At 43.2% G+C, this 14766-nt stretch overlaps 1 protein-coding gene across 1 annotated transcript in view; it reads right to left on the bottom strand.

The window, feature by feature from the left end:
• Window positions 1-14766, bottom strand: part of LOC147437718 (uncharacterized) — a 57253-nt gene that overhangs the window by 8578 nt on the left and 33909 nt on the right. The window contains exons 3-5 of the mRNA XM_086487215.1: window positions 4155-4328; window positions 3919-4010; window positions 3714-3802 (exon numbers count right to left, since the gene is read on the bottom strand). Coding sequence (XP_086343341.1) covers window positions 3714-3802; window positions 3919-4010; window positions 4155-4328 — 355 coding nt within the window. The remainder of the gene's footprint in view (window positions 1-3713; window positions 3803-3918; window positions 4011-4154; window positions 4329-14766) is intronic.

Raw genomic sequence — 14766 nt, 5'->3', positions numbered from 1 at the left:
GCACTTTCACAACCAGAGTAAAAGTTGGCCATGCAAAAAGAGCTTGATTCCATCAAGAAGAACAACACTTTGGGAGTTGGTTCCGCAACCTGCCAAGTGGAAGTTGATTGGTGTCGAATGGGTCTACAACAAACTACAAGACCAAGCACAAATATGAAGGTTCTTTGGATAAGCACAAGGCACGACTCGTCTCCAAGGGCTTCTCTCAAAGACATGGAGTGGACTACAACGAGACCTTTGCACCGATGGAGAACATTCGGACAATTTTGCCCTTGCTAACTTTTTCAAGTGGCCCGTTTATCAAATGGATGTCGTCTAGGCTTTTCTCAACGGCGACTTCGAGGAGGAGGTGTATGTGGAGCAACCTTCAAGGTTCTTGGATCCAAATGTCAGTGACATGGTTTTCAGGTTGTGGAAGGCTCTCTATGGCTTGAAACAAGCCTCTCGAGCGTGGTACCAAAAGATAGACTCATTCTTCCTACAGCACTCCTTTTGTCGTTCTTCTGCAGACCCAAATATATATAGTTTCAATGAGGGAGGATTGGTGACTCTTATTATCCTCTATGTGGACGATCTTGTGATTACAGGTAACCATGTTGAGCATATTCGCAGTCCTATGGAGACCTTGGATAAGGAGTTTGAGATGACAGATTTCGGCTTGCTTCATTACTTTCTTGGATTGGAGATTGTGGTAGACATAGGGGGGAATCTTTCTCTCTTAGCAATGCTATGTCCAAGAGTTGTTGGAAGCATTTGGTATGATTGAGTGTAAACCTATCTCATCTCCTATGCATCCCAACCAGAAGTTGTTACAGAGTGACCTCTCAAATGTAGCAAATGCTACAAGTTATCGGAAGCTGGTCAATGCCCACTCATTCATGCAAAGACCCAGCAAGTCACATATGGAGCATGCTCTTCAAACTCTACATTATTTAAAGCAGTCAAATTCGTTACGTATTTTCTATGCGGCTCAAGGTAAGGACTCCAAGATCATTCTTCAAGGATGGAGTGATTTAGATTGGGGTGAAGATCCAAATGGACAACGGTCGACCACAGGTTACACCTTTTCTTTTGGCTCACAAGCAGTTTCATGGAGCAGTAAGAAACAACCTACAGTTGCCTTATCATCCACACAAGCGGAGTATAGAGTTGTTTTCAGTGATACATGTGAGTCAGTGTAGTTACGGAGGCTACTTTTGGAGATTGGCTTGCCACAACAGACGACCACGATCTACTCGGACAACCAAAGTTGTATAGCCATTGTGAAGAACTCGTTTTTTCATGCCCGGACCAAGCATATATAGATACAACACCATTATGCTCATGAGAAGACCAACGATTGCTCTATTCGACTAGAGTATGTTCCGATGTCAAACAACCTTGTTGATATCTTCACCAAACCTCTACCATAGGCGACATTATCCTCTCATGCCAGCTCCCTTGGAATGGTTCCCCATCCAAGTGCTAAGAAGGGGTGCGGGATGCTAAAGAGTTTCAGATTCCTCTCCGGTGTAGTGAGGGCTGTTTTGTGGCTATGCCCTAAGGTAGACGTACTTTCTCCGCGGTGCATTCCACTATATTGCCCACCCGATAGGCTGATATGAGACGGGACTCCTATTCCTAGGGTTTCTCAGGGTCAAAGTCTCGCCTATTTTGCATTTTCCCCTTACAAAATGTGGGCAATGTGTCACTTAAGTGACTTGACACATTTTATCGGGCATGGCTTATATGTTTGGGTCGGGGGTTTTATAGCTGCAAGTAGGACATATTTTGGGTTTCCCTATAGAGGGATGCCCTCCCCCCCATTGTATGAACATATTGACATTAGTAAAGCTTGCCACCATTTGGATCCAGTGCACTCTCTCTAGCGTGAGAGACAATGCTTGTCTGGTGTTTTCTCTCTCTGTTTGCTCACCGGCGTTTTTCTCTCTCCTGGCCTTTTTGCCTTGCGATCTCTCTCTCTCTCTCTCTCTGACTTTGTATCAGATCCACCACATTGTAACTTTCTGGTCTCATAGGTCACTTTGGCCTTTTGAAGACGTTAATATAACATTTCATTTCATTTCATTTCTCTCTCTAGCGTTTCCTCTCTCCTCCTCTTTGCCACCCTTTGCTACAAGTGCTTGCAAATTGCCTACCCGTGCCCATTGGGTGAGCGGTACACGATAAGAGGACATTTTTTAGGAGATTTGTCACGATAGATCCAAGATCCGCTGGTTGTCCGGTCCCGAGAGGAGGTTTGCTTGCGGTTGTAGACGAGATCATCACCCAATTCACCATCTTCTGCTGCACCTTTGACACCCACTACCCAAAAAGATGGGAGCGCCCTCAAAAAATGCCAACTCAGCCTAAACGTACATGGCATAAATCTACCAAGGTGGCACATTAATACCACATCATTATAGAATGACACTAGGCTGAAAACTGCAGAAAACAACATAGGAGTGCCTAGGAACATTGGCCCCACCTCATGCTAGCCTACCAAGCAGGCACATACATTGCTCGTGCCACCGGAAAAGGTATGTTTACCTCAAATAAGGCCAGGGACAACCACAAAACAGCACTCACTCTCCTAGGAGATACTAGAGCCACCAGGGACAGAAGATGAAACTCTTAACAGAAACCTATTCTTGATAGTGACTTTGTTGAGAGTTCTCGAAGGCCTGTCCTCCTTTTCAACAAGAAGTGCTAGTAAACAAGAGGGAGAGAGATGGATCAAACCCTTGAGCAAAATTTTGTTCACTTGGCACGCTATCTCTTCCTGTTGGCTAGGCTAACCCTGTAGAGGGGTTCATTGGGAGAGCTACGCATAGGTATTCAATTTTCCCAGCAAACTGCAAATCACCATGGAGCCACAAAGAAATCATAATAGATACTTCCTTCTGAATTAATTTGCCCGAGGAAACATGCAAGAGCCTCAGCAATGCCACATCACATGAACATAGGTAAGCCATTGAGAGCATTTACTTGGCACACAATCTTTTCACCTTAAGTCTGATACAATGACAGCACGCACCGAAGAGATTAAGAAGCTCCATCATTCACATGCCCTCGTTTCTGTCCCAACGTTTTAAGCACACCTCTATCTTTAGATCTTCATTCACGATCCTCATAAATGGTGGCATCGAGTCTTTGCAAACACACTCATTTTGGTTGATCAGGAGTCTCTGTATTAAGCTCATTAATAACTCTATCTTAATATCTTTTAGTGATAATGAGCAATTTATTAATGTTGTCCATCTTGTGGCTATGGTTAGAGCCAGAGCCAATGAACCATGACCATGTTGGAAGTCATTGGTGGCAAAGGGGGCTAGCCACGTTAATGTTTTCAAGGCCAACAAGAGGAGGGGGACGGCATGTAGAATCTTTTGCGGGTGTGAGGCATGAGACAGAAGAGACTTCATCCAACATTGAAGTCTCTTCATACATGAACATAAGCTTAGTACATACATGAACATTGACCCTATGTTGCGCCTTCAAAATGTTTGTAAAAACATGCCTGTAGAGCATTACTTTAGCTGTGCATGCCAATAACTGTTTAGACACTGAAGACAGTGAGCATGTTTGTACTCGTACCTAAAGTATATATTCATGCACAAGCAACACTGTATCTATGTACATGTAATACCATACATTCTTAAGCTCATGTTTTGTGTGACTGCGTGCATGCATGTGTCCGTTTTTGCACCCACACTTCTGAACAACTGAGAGACCTTGAAAGTCTGGCACTTGCTGCGATCAGCCAGCGTGCGTATTCCCTTCTCGTGCAAATATCACCTGCCTCTGCACCAGCTTCAACGACCTGCAAGTACCCAAAAAGGGCTAAACCTTCCACACTTCACCAGGGCTAACCATCTCTATACACTCAAAAAGAAAAGTAAAGCAACCTTGGGCATAAGCCGAAATCCCAGCGCTGACCTTTAATGCCTGAAGCGCAGCCAGAAATTGTTCTTGCATTTGGTCCACTGGAGCCGGTATCAAAACCCTCCCTTCAGGTTTTGGCACACCAGCTGTTAAATCCAACAAAAGAAAAAAAGGTTAAAATCTTACAGTTAAATCACATCTCACAAGCACAACGCAGGGGACGATTTTTCAATATGGGAACATTGAATGCTTGTAGAGGAAAATGGAACCTATCTACAGCATACTATCACCTTGGATGCCTTTTTGTTGTGGAATGTCAGGTTTTGCCACATCACTTTGCAGCTCTTTACTTCCATTCCCCTTATTGGTGTTTTGACCACCTCGTGGCTCTTCTGAATTGGTCTCTTTGCTAGAGGACAAAATTTTCTCGATAATAGGAAGCATGACTACAGAACCTCTGTTTTCTGCAATAAACAAAAACAATTAAGAGAAAAGAAACTAGCCCACAAAATGATTTTACACAATTCAATAATTATCCATGTGAAAGCCATGTCAGATCTTGAGAAGAATCTTTGTTAAATTCTGTTTTCGATTCTTTAACAGATGTCTATTTTTTACGGTCTCCTACTATGGCTTATGGTACAGAAGGCCAGTTGCAATGGTAACACAGTATAATGTCAGAGTCGCCACAAACATTTCAGCCATAAAATGACACGTTCCACTGCGAGACACTTCCAAATGCACATTGATAATGCTATACAGGTATAAATGCATGCTCCACTGAGATTCTCTCAAACTTTTTCAAAGCAATAAACAGAAAATCAATTCCATTTCACATTTCAGGTAAGAGTGAAACGTTTAGGGCGTTTACTCCTTTCACACTCCAAGGACATTACAGTCATGTTGTCTGTTTTTTTAATTGAACAAATGGACCAATCCGTTGTCACAACCTTGAATCATGGCACAAAAGCAAACGCACCATGTTCTATACAAAATAAGTCAAGAAGTCAAGTTGAGGAGAAAGTCAAAAGTCATGGATGCCACTGAGGCTGAGAGAAGACATTTTTCAAGGCACATGGAGGATGAATTTCTCAATAAGGTTGTGAGACAAATGAAACAAAAAGAGGGAATGCCATCAATAATAAATCAAAGCATTTCAGTGCTCACATTGCACGCCAAACCATACTAGCGTTGGGAAAACCTACTTGAGACAAGAGACCACTCAAATGCATTGACCCCTAAGCGTGGGCGCCCCTTGCTGTACTTTTTCTCTTAAGCTGACTATCTCCCAACTGATGATCAGAGATTCAGAACTCACACAAGGCTTCCTGTTTGAAGGCCCTTGACCTCTTGCTTTTACTCGCACCCAAAAAGCCCTACGCTTAATTCAGGAACCCCAAAAACTCAGAGGCAATGGCATTCATAACTAACTCCCAAAAGCTCTGAAAAGTCAATGCTTTCAATAACTGAGGCCTGGAACGTGAAAAATGCCGCTGCCTGCATCCCCGGTGTCCGTACCAGTCACGTAAGCGAAGTCGTACTTCCCACGGGATTGACGTCACGTTTTGCACCGCAAATCACACGATTTTGCGAGCACTCGGCATGGGTCCAGGTCTGCTGGCTTAGGTCAGCTCTTAACTGCCAGTCTCAACCGGACTCTTCCTGTTCTGGTCTGGTCTTCGCATGGATCGGCTTCCCCCTCTCTCCCTCATCTATCCGCTCAGGTACGATATTGCTGCATCATCACTTTGTGACGACGACCCAATAATGAGGGGCGTCCTGAAAAAATGCCACATCGTCTAGTTTAAGTGGCCCCAATAGTAAGTTGCCTAGGTGACAACTTATCGCCACAAAAATATTGATGCCACTTGGCATCAGGGCTACACACTGAAGGAATAAAAGCTCTAATCTTCATATACCTATCACAAGAGGTCTGTCACAACTTGCTGACTTGGAATTTTATTGAAGACAAAGAGGGTTAGGATATCCTAAAATCCTAAAGAGGATTTTAGAATATCCTAAAATCCTACCCCTACCAAACTTAGCCTAAACTCCAAAGATCCTAACCAACTTGCAGATCTTGGCCGAGGGGCCTAAAACCTTTAGCAGATGAAGACCCTCAAATTGCGTACCTACTCGGGGCGTGGCAGCATCATACGAACACCCCATGGAATCAGGGTGACATGGCATACTGTATGGCAAAGCCCATGTTTTACGGGCCAGCCATTTGGGCACCAGATTTTGGGACAGGATGCTTTTTGAGGTGTTAGTTTTTCAAGTAACTACTTTTAGAAGCCAGGGGCCTTTAAAAGTGTGTGAAACCCTAAACCTGCAAATGAATGCAGCAAGCTATAATTCTCTATTTTGGATCAATTTGAGCAGAGGAAACACATCTATGAGTGTTTCAAGAGATCCCGCAAGCAATGGGACACTTTCACTTTGATTTGGACGAGTTTTCACACAAGAAAACTCTCCTCTTTTGCAATCGTTCGCGATGGAAGTATGAGTACCTGTGGGGGATTAGCAATTAAGTAATCCGGTTCCTATTCAAAAGGCTCTTGCCTTGGCAAATGCGCATAAAACCCACAAGATTGTACATAGTCATCTGAGGAGCCCAACTAGTGGGGCATTACCATACTTGTAAGGGGCAGAGAGATGCACAAGAGCAGAATCGTCACACAACATGAGACAAGGGAGAAGGTAAGATTTCCATTAAAGCTGCAAAACCAATAAAATCCACTCAAAACAGCCCTCACACTCTTTTGGGTGCCCCCAAGCTGGCATGTGCTTCAGGATTAGTGAGTTGTCAAGCAAGTGGCTTTCCTTCAGCCATGTGTCCACTATGCTGTGCTTCAGGATTGGTGAGTTGTCAAGCAAGTGGTCCTTCAGCAATGTGTCCACTATGCTCCTTATGGCTCAGTTTCCTAACCCCTCCCAACTTATAAAGTTGTGAGTGACTTGCCAAGTGGCCCAAATTCCATATAGGCGCACAGAAGCTTCCATACTCATCAGAATTCAGTGCTAACTTACTCAACCAGTCCCCGGCTGACTGACCTAGATTCGTGATGTGAGAAACCCGTTTGGCTGCAGCTTTTTCACACTCGCCATGCAAGGTCCACTTGCACCTTTTCAAGTGTTTTGGTAAAAAAAAGAAAAAATAAATAAATAAAAATATGTAGTATATATTTAAAGAAGGCAACAAGAAAAATACACCTTCTGGTGACAACTAGGCCAGTCTTGATTCTACCAAACTTAAACAAATCTTTTGAGGTTTATTGTGATGCTTGTGGAAGCAGATTGGGTGCAATCTTAATGCAAGATGTAGTAGCGTATGAGAGTCGAATACTCTCAAAAATTGAGAGGGTTGTACAGACTTATGAAGAGGAACAATTAGCAGTGATACATGCTTTCACTGAATGGAAGCATTACTTGCTTGGCGCAAATTTCACCTTGTACGCTGAAAGATCATCAGCGAGTTTGAAGCACATCTTGTCCCAGACAAAATTGTCAGAAAAGTAGATGAGATGGGCGAGCATCCTATCTAAGTTTGACTTCCAGCTCCTATACTTGAAGGGAAAGAATAATGTGGTTGGAGATGCCTTGTCTCGCAAGCCACAGATATCCATTATTACAACAATGCATCATCATGATTTTTGATGAGATGAGGGAGCAGTATGCTACAAACCCGAATGTTAGTGAGATCTTTGACAGGGTACAGAGTGAGGAGATGTTAACGAGATACTCTCTCAAAGAATGGTATTTGATGCGTAAGTCATATTGGGAAACGCGTAGTTTGAGTCAAAAGCTGTTGATGGAGTGTCACAACCCTCATTTGGTCGGGCATCAAGGCAACCCTTAAGGGTGTTGAGCATTACTTCTAGAAGCCTCAGCTCAAAAAGGACTTGGATGAGTTTGTGTGCACCTTATAGTGTGTCAGGACTTTCAAGGTAAAGTACGACGAGCACAAAGTGACACTGTCACAAAAGTGGGCATGACAGATGATGATATGGCGGGCCATACAGAATCCCGTATTTTATGTCATGTTTTACGAGCTACTGATGTGGCAGTATCTACCCAAGGAAGGGATCGTTAGCTTTTTGTATCAGATGCTTTTGGCCAGCGGCCTTTGAATTTGTGCCTTGGGGGAGGTTTCTCATAGACTTACAGATGACAAAGCTCTCCTTCCGACAGTTGCAACTTGTGCAGATCAATATAAAAGAACTAGCGAAAGGGGCACCAAGGTTTTAAAGCCAGTACATCTAGGTGTGGAGCTCCGCCACTCCGTCACTACTGTGTGGATTCTTTCTCTCTCTATATGTATACCTTCATAGGTCTGAATTATGAGAAAGGATAAACACTCACAAAAAGACAAAAGCAAGGGACACAAGAAAGCAGAAAAGGAAAAGCTAAATCACTTTATTTGTTACCAAACAAAACTAGATGAAAACAAACCATTATTCAATAAGCAAAATAACTTAAAGAAGCTTACCTAACTTAAACTTGAAACAAGTACTCAACTTTAAACTAGCAAGGCTAGGACATCAAAAAGACTTAATCCTAGAAATCAAACTCAACACAACTTCTAAAAGAACAAAATCTTAAATCCTAATGTAAGCTAAATACTAGAATTCAATACTTCTACATACCTACCTAGAAGAGGCAAACATAACCAAAGTAGTACAAAGTTGAAAACTTGATATTATGCAACTTTAACTTCGCTGATTCTTCAAACAAGAAGAATAAGATTATCACCTTTATCATACATAGCCTAGACAACAGTTATGACATCGCTACTCACGTCATCAGTGCCCAAGAGTAGGTGCAGGCTTATATAGAGTTCATTCATGATTTGAACGTACTCTTTAAAGCTTGATCTCTGGCTGAGATTTCCGTAAAACGCGTTGACATGCTGACGTGGCAGGCTATACAAACTTCCACAAATTATGTTGCTGGTACTGAGAAAATGCTTTTAGTACCTAGTGCTTTTGAATCTGATGCTTTTTGGGCTTTGCTTTTGGGCATCCCCTATACTGTTTATAAGTGCCCTTGGGGTCACTCTTCCGCAGCATCTGGACGCAAAGTGCCGAAGACAGTTGGACCCTCGTAGTTGTACTTTGCGAGCATAATAATACGAAAAGGGGCGCAAGTCTTTGGGGCCAAAGCATCTTGGCTTTGAACTCCGTTGTGCCGTGTCTCCTCTCCTCTCCTCTCCTCTCCTCTCTCTCTCTCTCTCTCTCTCTCTCTCTCTCTCTCTATTCAAGTTCAATCAGTTATTTGCAGTTTATGTTCGTGTGTTGCTATTGAATTCTCGCTTGGAGTGTTCAAGCATGTAACAGTAGTATCAGAGCTCAAAACGATCCTTCTTCTACAGAGGATCCGATCTCTTCTGCAGCGCACATGGGTTCTCACGAGAATCTATCAAAGGTGCAACGGAAAGGGGTGAATCGGATGAGAAACTTGTTTGCAACCGCAAGCAAACCACCTCTCCGTGACGGGCAACCAATAGATCTTGTATCTATTACAATGATCTCCTCGCCGTCAAGGTACTGGCGTGTACCGCCCACCGAACGGGCATTGGATCTCACCGTGTACGATGCAACACCGAGAGGGTGTCAACAGTGCTCAATATTGCAAGCGAGAGGGAGCGCTAGGTGTAGAGAAAGAAGTGGCCGAGAGGACAAGAGAAACTGAACCAGAAGAACTGAAGAAGTTGGGATCGAGGGGCCTAAAAGAGGGGTTAGGATTTTTAAAACCTAACCCATCAACTTAAAGAACTTATGGAGCACCGGCCGAGGGACCTAAAACCCTAAAAATCAAAAGCTTGCACGCTGTACGGAATTCCGTGATTTGCGCTAACAAGCAGGCATGGCAAGATGTAAGGATTTCCGCAAATTACATTGCTGGCAGCTTTTGGCAATTTTACATGATGCTTTAACAGATGCTTTTGCGATCTAGTGCTTTTTGATCTAATGCTTTTGGGGCTCTGTTTTTGGGCATCCCCTATACTGTTTATAAGTGCTCTTGGGGTCACACTTCCGCAAAGCATCTGGACGCAAAGTCTCGGAGAGAGTTGGACCCTCGGGAGTTGTACTTTGCAAGCATAATAATAAAGAAATACCGAAAGGGCGCCGGTCTTTGGGACCGGTACATCTTCGCTTAGAATTCCACCGTGCCATGTCGACTCTCTCTCTCTCTCTCTCTCTCTCTCTCTCTCTCTCTCTCTCTCTCTCTCTCTCTCTATATATATATATATATATATATATATATATATATATATATATATATATATATATATATATATATATTCAACTTCAATTTGTCCGTGTGTTGCTATTGAATTCTCGCTTGGAGTGTCCAAGCCTATAACACTCAGCCATGATAAAAGCTAACATTTGTCAAGTAAGAGCGAAAATACTAGAAGCACTAAAGATCTAAACAAAAAATTAGTGTGTTACTAAGTTAAACAATAAGTGGGCTCTTGAGCTCCCCACTTTTATAGAATGTACTATTGATTGTCGTGAACGTTCCAAAGGAAGAAACATTGAAAATAAACTCACTACGATGCAAAAATGAACGAACATTTTTCACGATTCTCTTGAATGAGTATCCTTTCTCAACAAGTAAAGAAATAAGATGGCACGACTGAAAAACAAAAGTAGATTTACTAGAACAAAGACGAGAAAATCTAAATAGTTGAGGACATATGACACCATATTTAGTAGAAAAAGAGATGTTCGAAGAAATGTGAGGCATGTAGATGATATTTAGATTGGCATTGTTCAAGGCGTTTATCATAGATGTCTACTTCCACACTATCTTGAACATTCCAAAGGAAGAAACATTGAAAATAAACTCACTACGATGCAAAAATGAACGAACATTTTTCATGATTCTCTTGAATGAGTATCCTTTCTTAACAAGTAAAGAAATAAGATGGCACTACTGAAAAACAAAAGTAGTTTACTAGAACAAAGACGAGAAAATCTAAATAGTTGCGGACATATGACGCCATATTTAGTAGAAAAAGAGATGTTCGAAGAAAAGTGAGACATGCAGATGATATTTAGATTGGCATATTCGGGTTCAAGGCGTTTATCATAGATATCTACTTCCACACTCAAGGGAGTTTGAAATATCTTAATGTCTAAAAGGCCACACAAAAGGGGAGCCACTCCACTCCTTTGTAAAAGATTGCCTAGAATGAGATAACGTCAACCAATTTTTCTTTGACATTTTGGAGTACTGACAGTACTCTGCGAAGTGATTTTATATGATATGTACATAGATTGATTTCCATATTATGAAAATGTTATGGCTGAAATTCCTTTAAAAAAATTGATTCATGTACTCTCGCAAAGGTGTGTTTGTTTGCCTATATGTGTAATATGAATTGTCTATAGCATTTTATCTTGATTCACTCGTGAGATGACATGAATCTTAAGTGAACACATGTCACGTGACACATCCAACCCTATGTGTCCGTGGACAAGCTACACCATGATCAGGGTTCAGTCAGTCCAGTCAAGTCTAGATTAGAAGTGATCTGGCACTTTTGTGAGTCTATTCGTAGACCGTGCATGCCCGGTCACTTAGCATAGATGCATATCCTTTGATTGCACACAACATGATCATCAATATTCCCTTCAGAATCCATCAAATTCAGTCAGGGGAATTTTCCAGTGCATTTAGCTTATTTTCCCTATTTTTGGTATTTTCACTTATTATTTTTACGTGACTTTCCAACAAAAGTAGGTAGGACAATTTTGCTAAGTTAATATATAAGCAACCCAAAGCTAGCACTCTTTGGCAGATGAGCAAGGAGCACAACAGGCCCCCAGGCAGCAGGTTCTCTCCTCTCTCAGCAAGAACTCTCCAAGCCCCCTTGGTGAGCCCCTCTCACAACCAGCCTTGGCGTTTTTGTCACCAACCACAGCCCTAATCCCTGACGTTTCAGCTTGCCTTGATCGCCTACAGTAGCCCTGCACCTGGAGTCCCAGATCAGCCAAAAACGCTACAACAAGCATTAGCGTTTTTTAGCCAAAACGCTGCAGTCCCCTTGGCGTTTTTCAGCCCTCGCATCATCGCCATACTCAGCCCTGGCGTTTTCTCCCATGATCGCCAGCTTCCCCAGATAGCCAACGTTTTTACTAACGCTCAACAGGCTGATCAGCATTTTTGGTTTTCAGCCATTGCCGCATCAGAACAGCAACGTTTTCAGCCCTATGGGACAGCAGCAGAATCAGCCCTAATTGGTTGCAGAAGAACCCCCATTTTCAGCCATAAAAACGCAGCCAAAACAGTCATTTTCAACCACCAAAACAGTCCCGAAATTCAGCAATTAGAAGACCAAAGATTTCAGCCCTTAAGTCGTCGTCATCACCGTCGTCATCATCGGCATAGTCCCAAGTTGCATCAATCCATTGCATCCGCATTGTACCACTTTGTGCAATCATAAGTAGACCACTCTCGCCGACGAGAGTGGGGCCTTCGGAGGAGGGTTTTACAACGTTTCTAGTGTCGTATCTCTCTTCTCTCTCTATCTCTCACTCTCATACACTGGCATGCACAGTGTCCATTCACTTTGTTTGTGATCATAGCACTTTCCATTAAGAACGGAAGGCTCTCCCTTCCATAAGAACTAAAAGGAACCCTGAGCACAGTTCGGAGCACTCATCTTGAGCAAAGCGCAAACAGTCATTCCACTGCACCTAACATTGGTATCAGAGCTTTGGCAGTGTTTCAAGGAAAGAACCACAAGAATTTCTTTTGCTTGTTAAGATCGCACGAACCCAAGTTCGCTTGGGCATGTCGATTCCTAATCGTGTTTTGTTGAAGAGTGACAGAAATCCCAAGAAAGAAGGGCTTGTCCAACCTCTCCTTGTGTCTCTTTTCACTCATTGAGAGCCGACCGTGCACTTAGCGGCCGGCCAATCGACGTGAGGTGGGAAAAAGCAACCTTGGTGTGAGCGCAAGGCCGCCAAGGGGTGCGCCCGCGGAAAAGAGTAGAACTCGCGTGAAGAGAAGATCCTTCTCAAACGCGATTTGCAAGCGAAAGAAAACCTCAAGATCCTCAAGAACCCAAGAACCCAAGAACCAAGACCCTCAAGAACCCAAGTTCCTCGTGAACTTAAGAACCAAAGATCATAGTGCATGGTCGTCACCCGAAGCGGAATGGATACTCCGCATATAGGTGATGAGCATGAGAGAGGCGGCGAAGATTTTTTCCCACGAGGAGATTTTTTCGACCCTCCCCCTTAGCCATCTACGCCACAAGTTGTACTAACTCCTATGGAGATGATGGTCAAGTCGATGTTGGACATGATGGCACAACAACAAGAAACGAATCGGGTTGCGTTGGCACAATTCGCAAGCAAAGCAGAACAACAAGAAGATAAGGATCGTGAGCGCGACGAAAGAATTGCAAGACTTGCCACAGAACAAGCAGCTAAGGACGCGAGCACGACGAAAGAAATGCAAGATTTGCCGCACAACAAGAAGACAATCGCCTTGCTTTAGAACGCGAACGCAACGCACGAAAAGAAAGAAAAGAACTAAGAAAGGAGGAAGCGGCAGCACGAAGCACGGCCTTGGAGGTAGAGCGAGAGACTCAAAGAGAACTACGAACTCAAGAGTTGGTTCGACAGGTACTTGCCTCGAAGACCGAACCACCCAAAGATCGTGGGAGTTCATCAAGTGGTGCAAGCCATGATGCGGATTCCAATCATCCAGTCACAGAGAAGTTGACCTTCAGTAAGTATGATGGTAAGATGGATGCTACGGTTATTCATTCTTGGTTGCATCAATTTAATGCTTATTTTGCGACAAATAAGAAGACAAGAAATAGCAAAGTTTTGACGGCAACTATGTACCTTGCCGGTGATGCCATCAATTGGTACCACGCATAGCAAGAGGCACAGCTAGCCGCAAACCTAGAGGAAGCAGACGGATTCACGCCCCTTTCCTTCAATAGGGTTGATTGCCAAGACAAGGCGCGGTTTATGCCACCTGAATACCTCGCACGATTGAAGGACGATTTGCGCTCTCTTAAGCAAAATGGTATGCCGGTTATGTTTTTTTCTAATCATGTTTTGCAGCTAGACACTCAATTACGAAAATCGGATTATAAGCGCAAAGAGGCTTTTCTCTTTGGATTGGACGAGTATATCAAGTACGATGTCGAGGTACTCGATCCAATCGATCTCAACAAGGCGGTAGCGATTGCTCTCACACAGGAGATGAAGCACAACAAGGGAAGCCTAAGGAGAACAAGACTTCCACAAGTACCTCGCAGACTTCTCAGAACCCTCAGAACGATAAGAACGGTAAGAATGGTAAGAATGATAACTCTTCTAACCAATCTTCCAACAGTCTCTCAGCAAAGAATTCTTCCAATGAATCTAAGGGTAAGGCTAACACTATTGCTAAACCTAAGCTTACTCCATATGAAAAGGTAGCACAAGGAATTGTAGGAGGATACATCACGTCGGAAGAGCAAAGCACTTATTCTAAGGAAGGTCGTTGTTTTCATTGTCACATTAAGGGTCACATAAAAAGAACATGTCCTAAGCTTGAATCGAATGAATCTAAAGAACCCACAGCACCCACTTCCTCTGTCAATGCCATGAATGATAACACGAGTGTGCCCCAAGTTTCTCAGGACCCTCCCATTGATGATTCTCTCATTAAATGTTATGGTCGCACGTCGGGGCACCGTTTTGTCATATTGTTTGACCCAAGTAGTATGCATGATGTGATCAGCCCCTCTCTTGTTGAGAGAGCCCGCCTCGAAGTTAGTCCGAGATCTCCTATCGAGGTCTCTGGCTTTCGTCCCGGTATGGACGCTCTCATCACGAAGGAGTGCCTTGATGTGTTGTTTGCAATTCAACAGACTGCCTTCACTAG

The sequence above is a fragment of the Adiantum capillus-veneris genome, chromosome 17 (genome assembly GCF_014529385.1).
Source record: "Adiantum capillus-veneris isolate H3 chromosome 17, ASM1452938v2, whole genome shotgun sequence".
In the NCBI taxonomy this organism is placed as follows: domain Eukaryota; kingdom Viridiplantae; phylum Streptophyta; class Polypodiopsida; order Polypodiales; family Pteridaceae; genus Adiantum; species Adiantum capillus-veneris.
The sequence above is the reverse complement of the archived record's forward strand: the minus strand, read 5'-3'. Positions and strand labels throughout refer to the sequence as shown.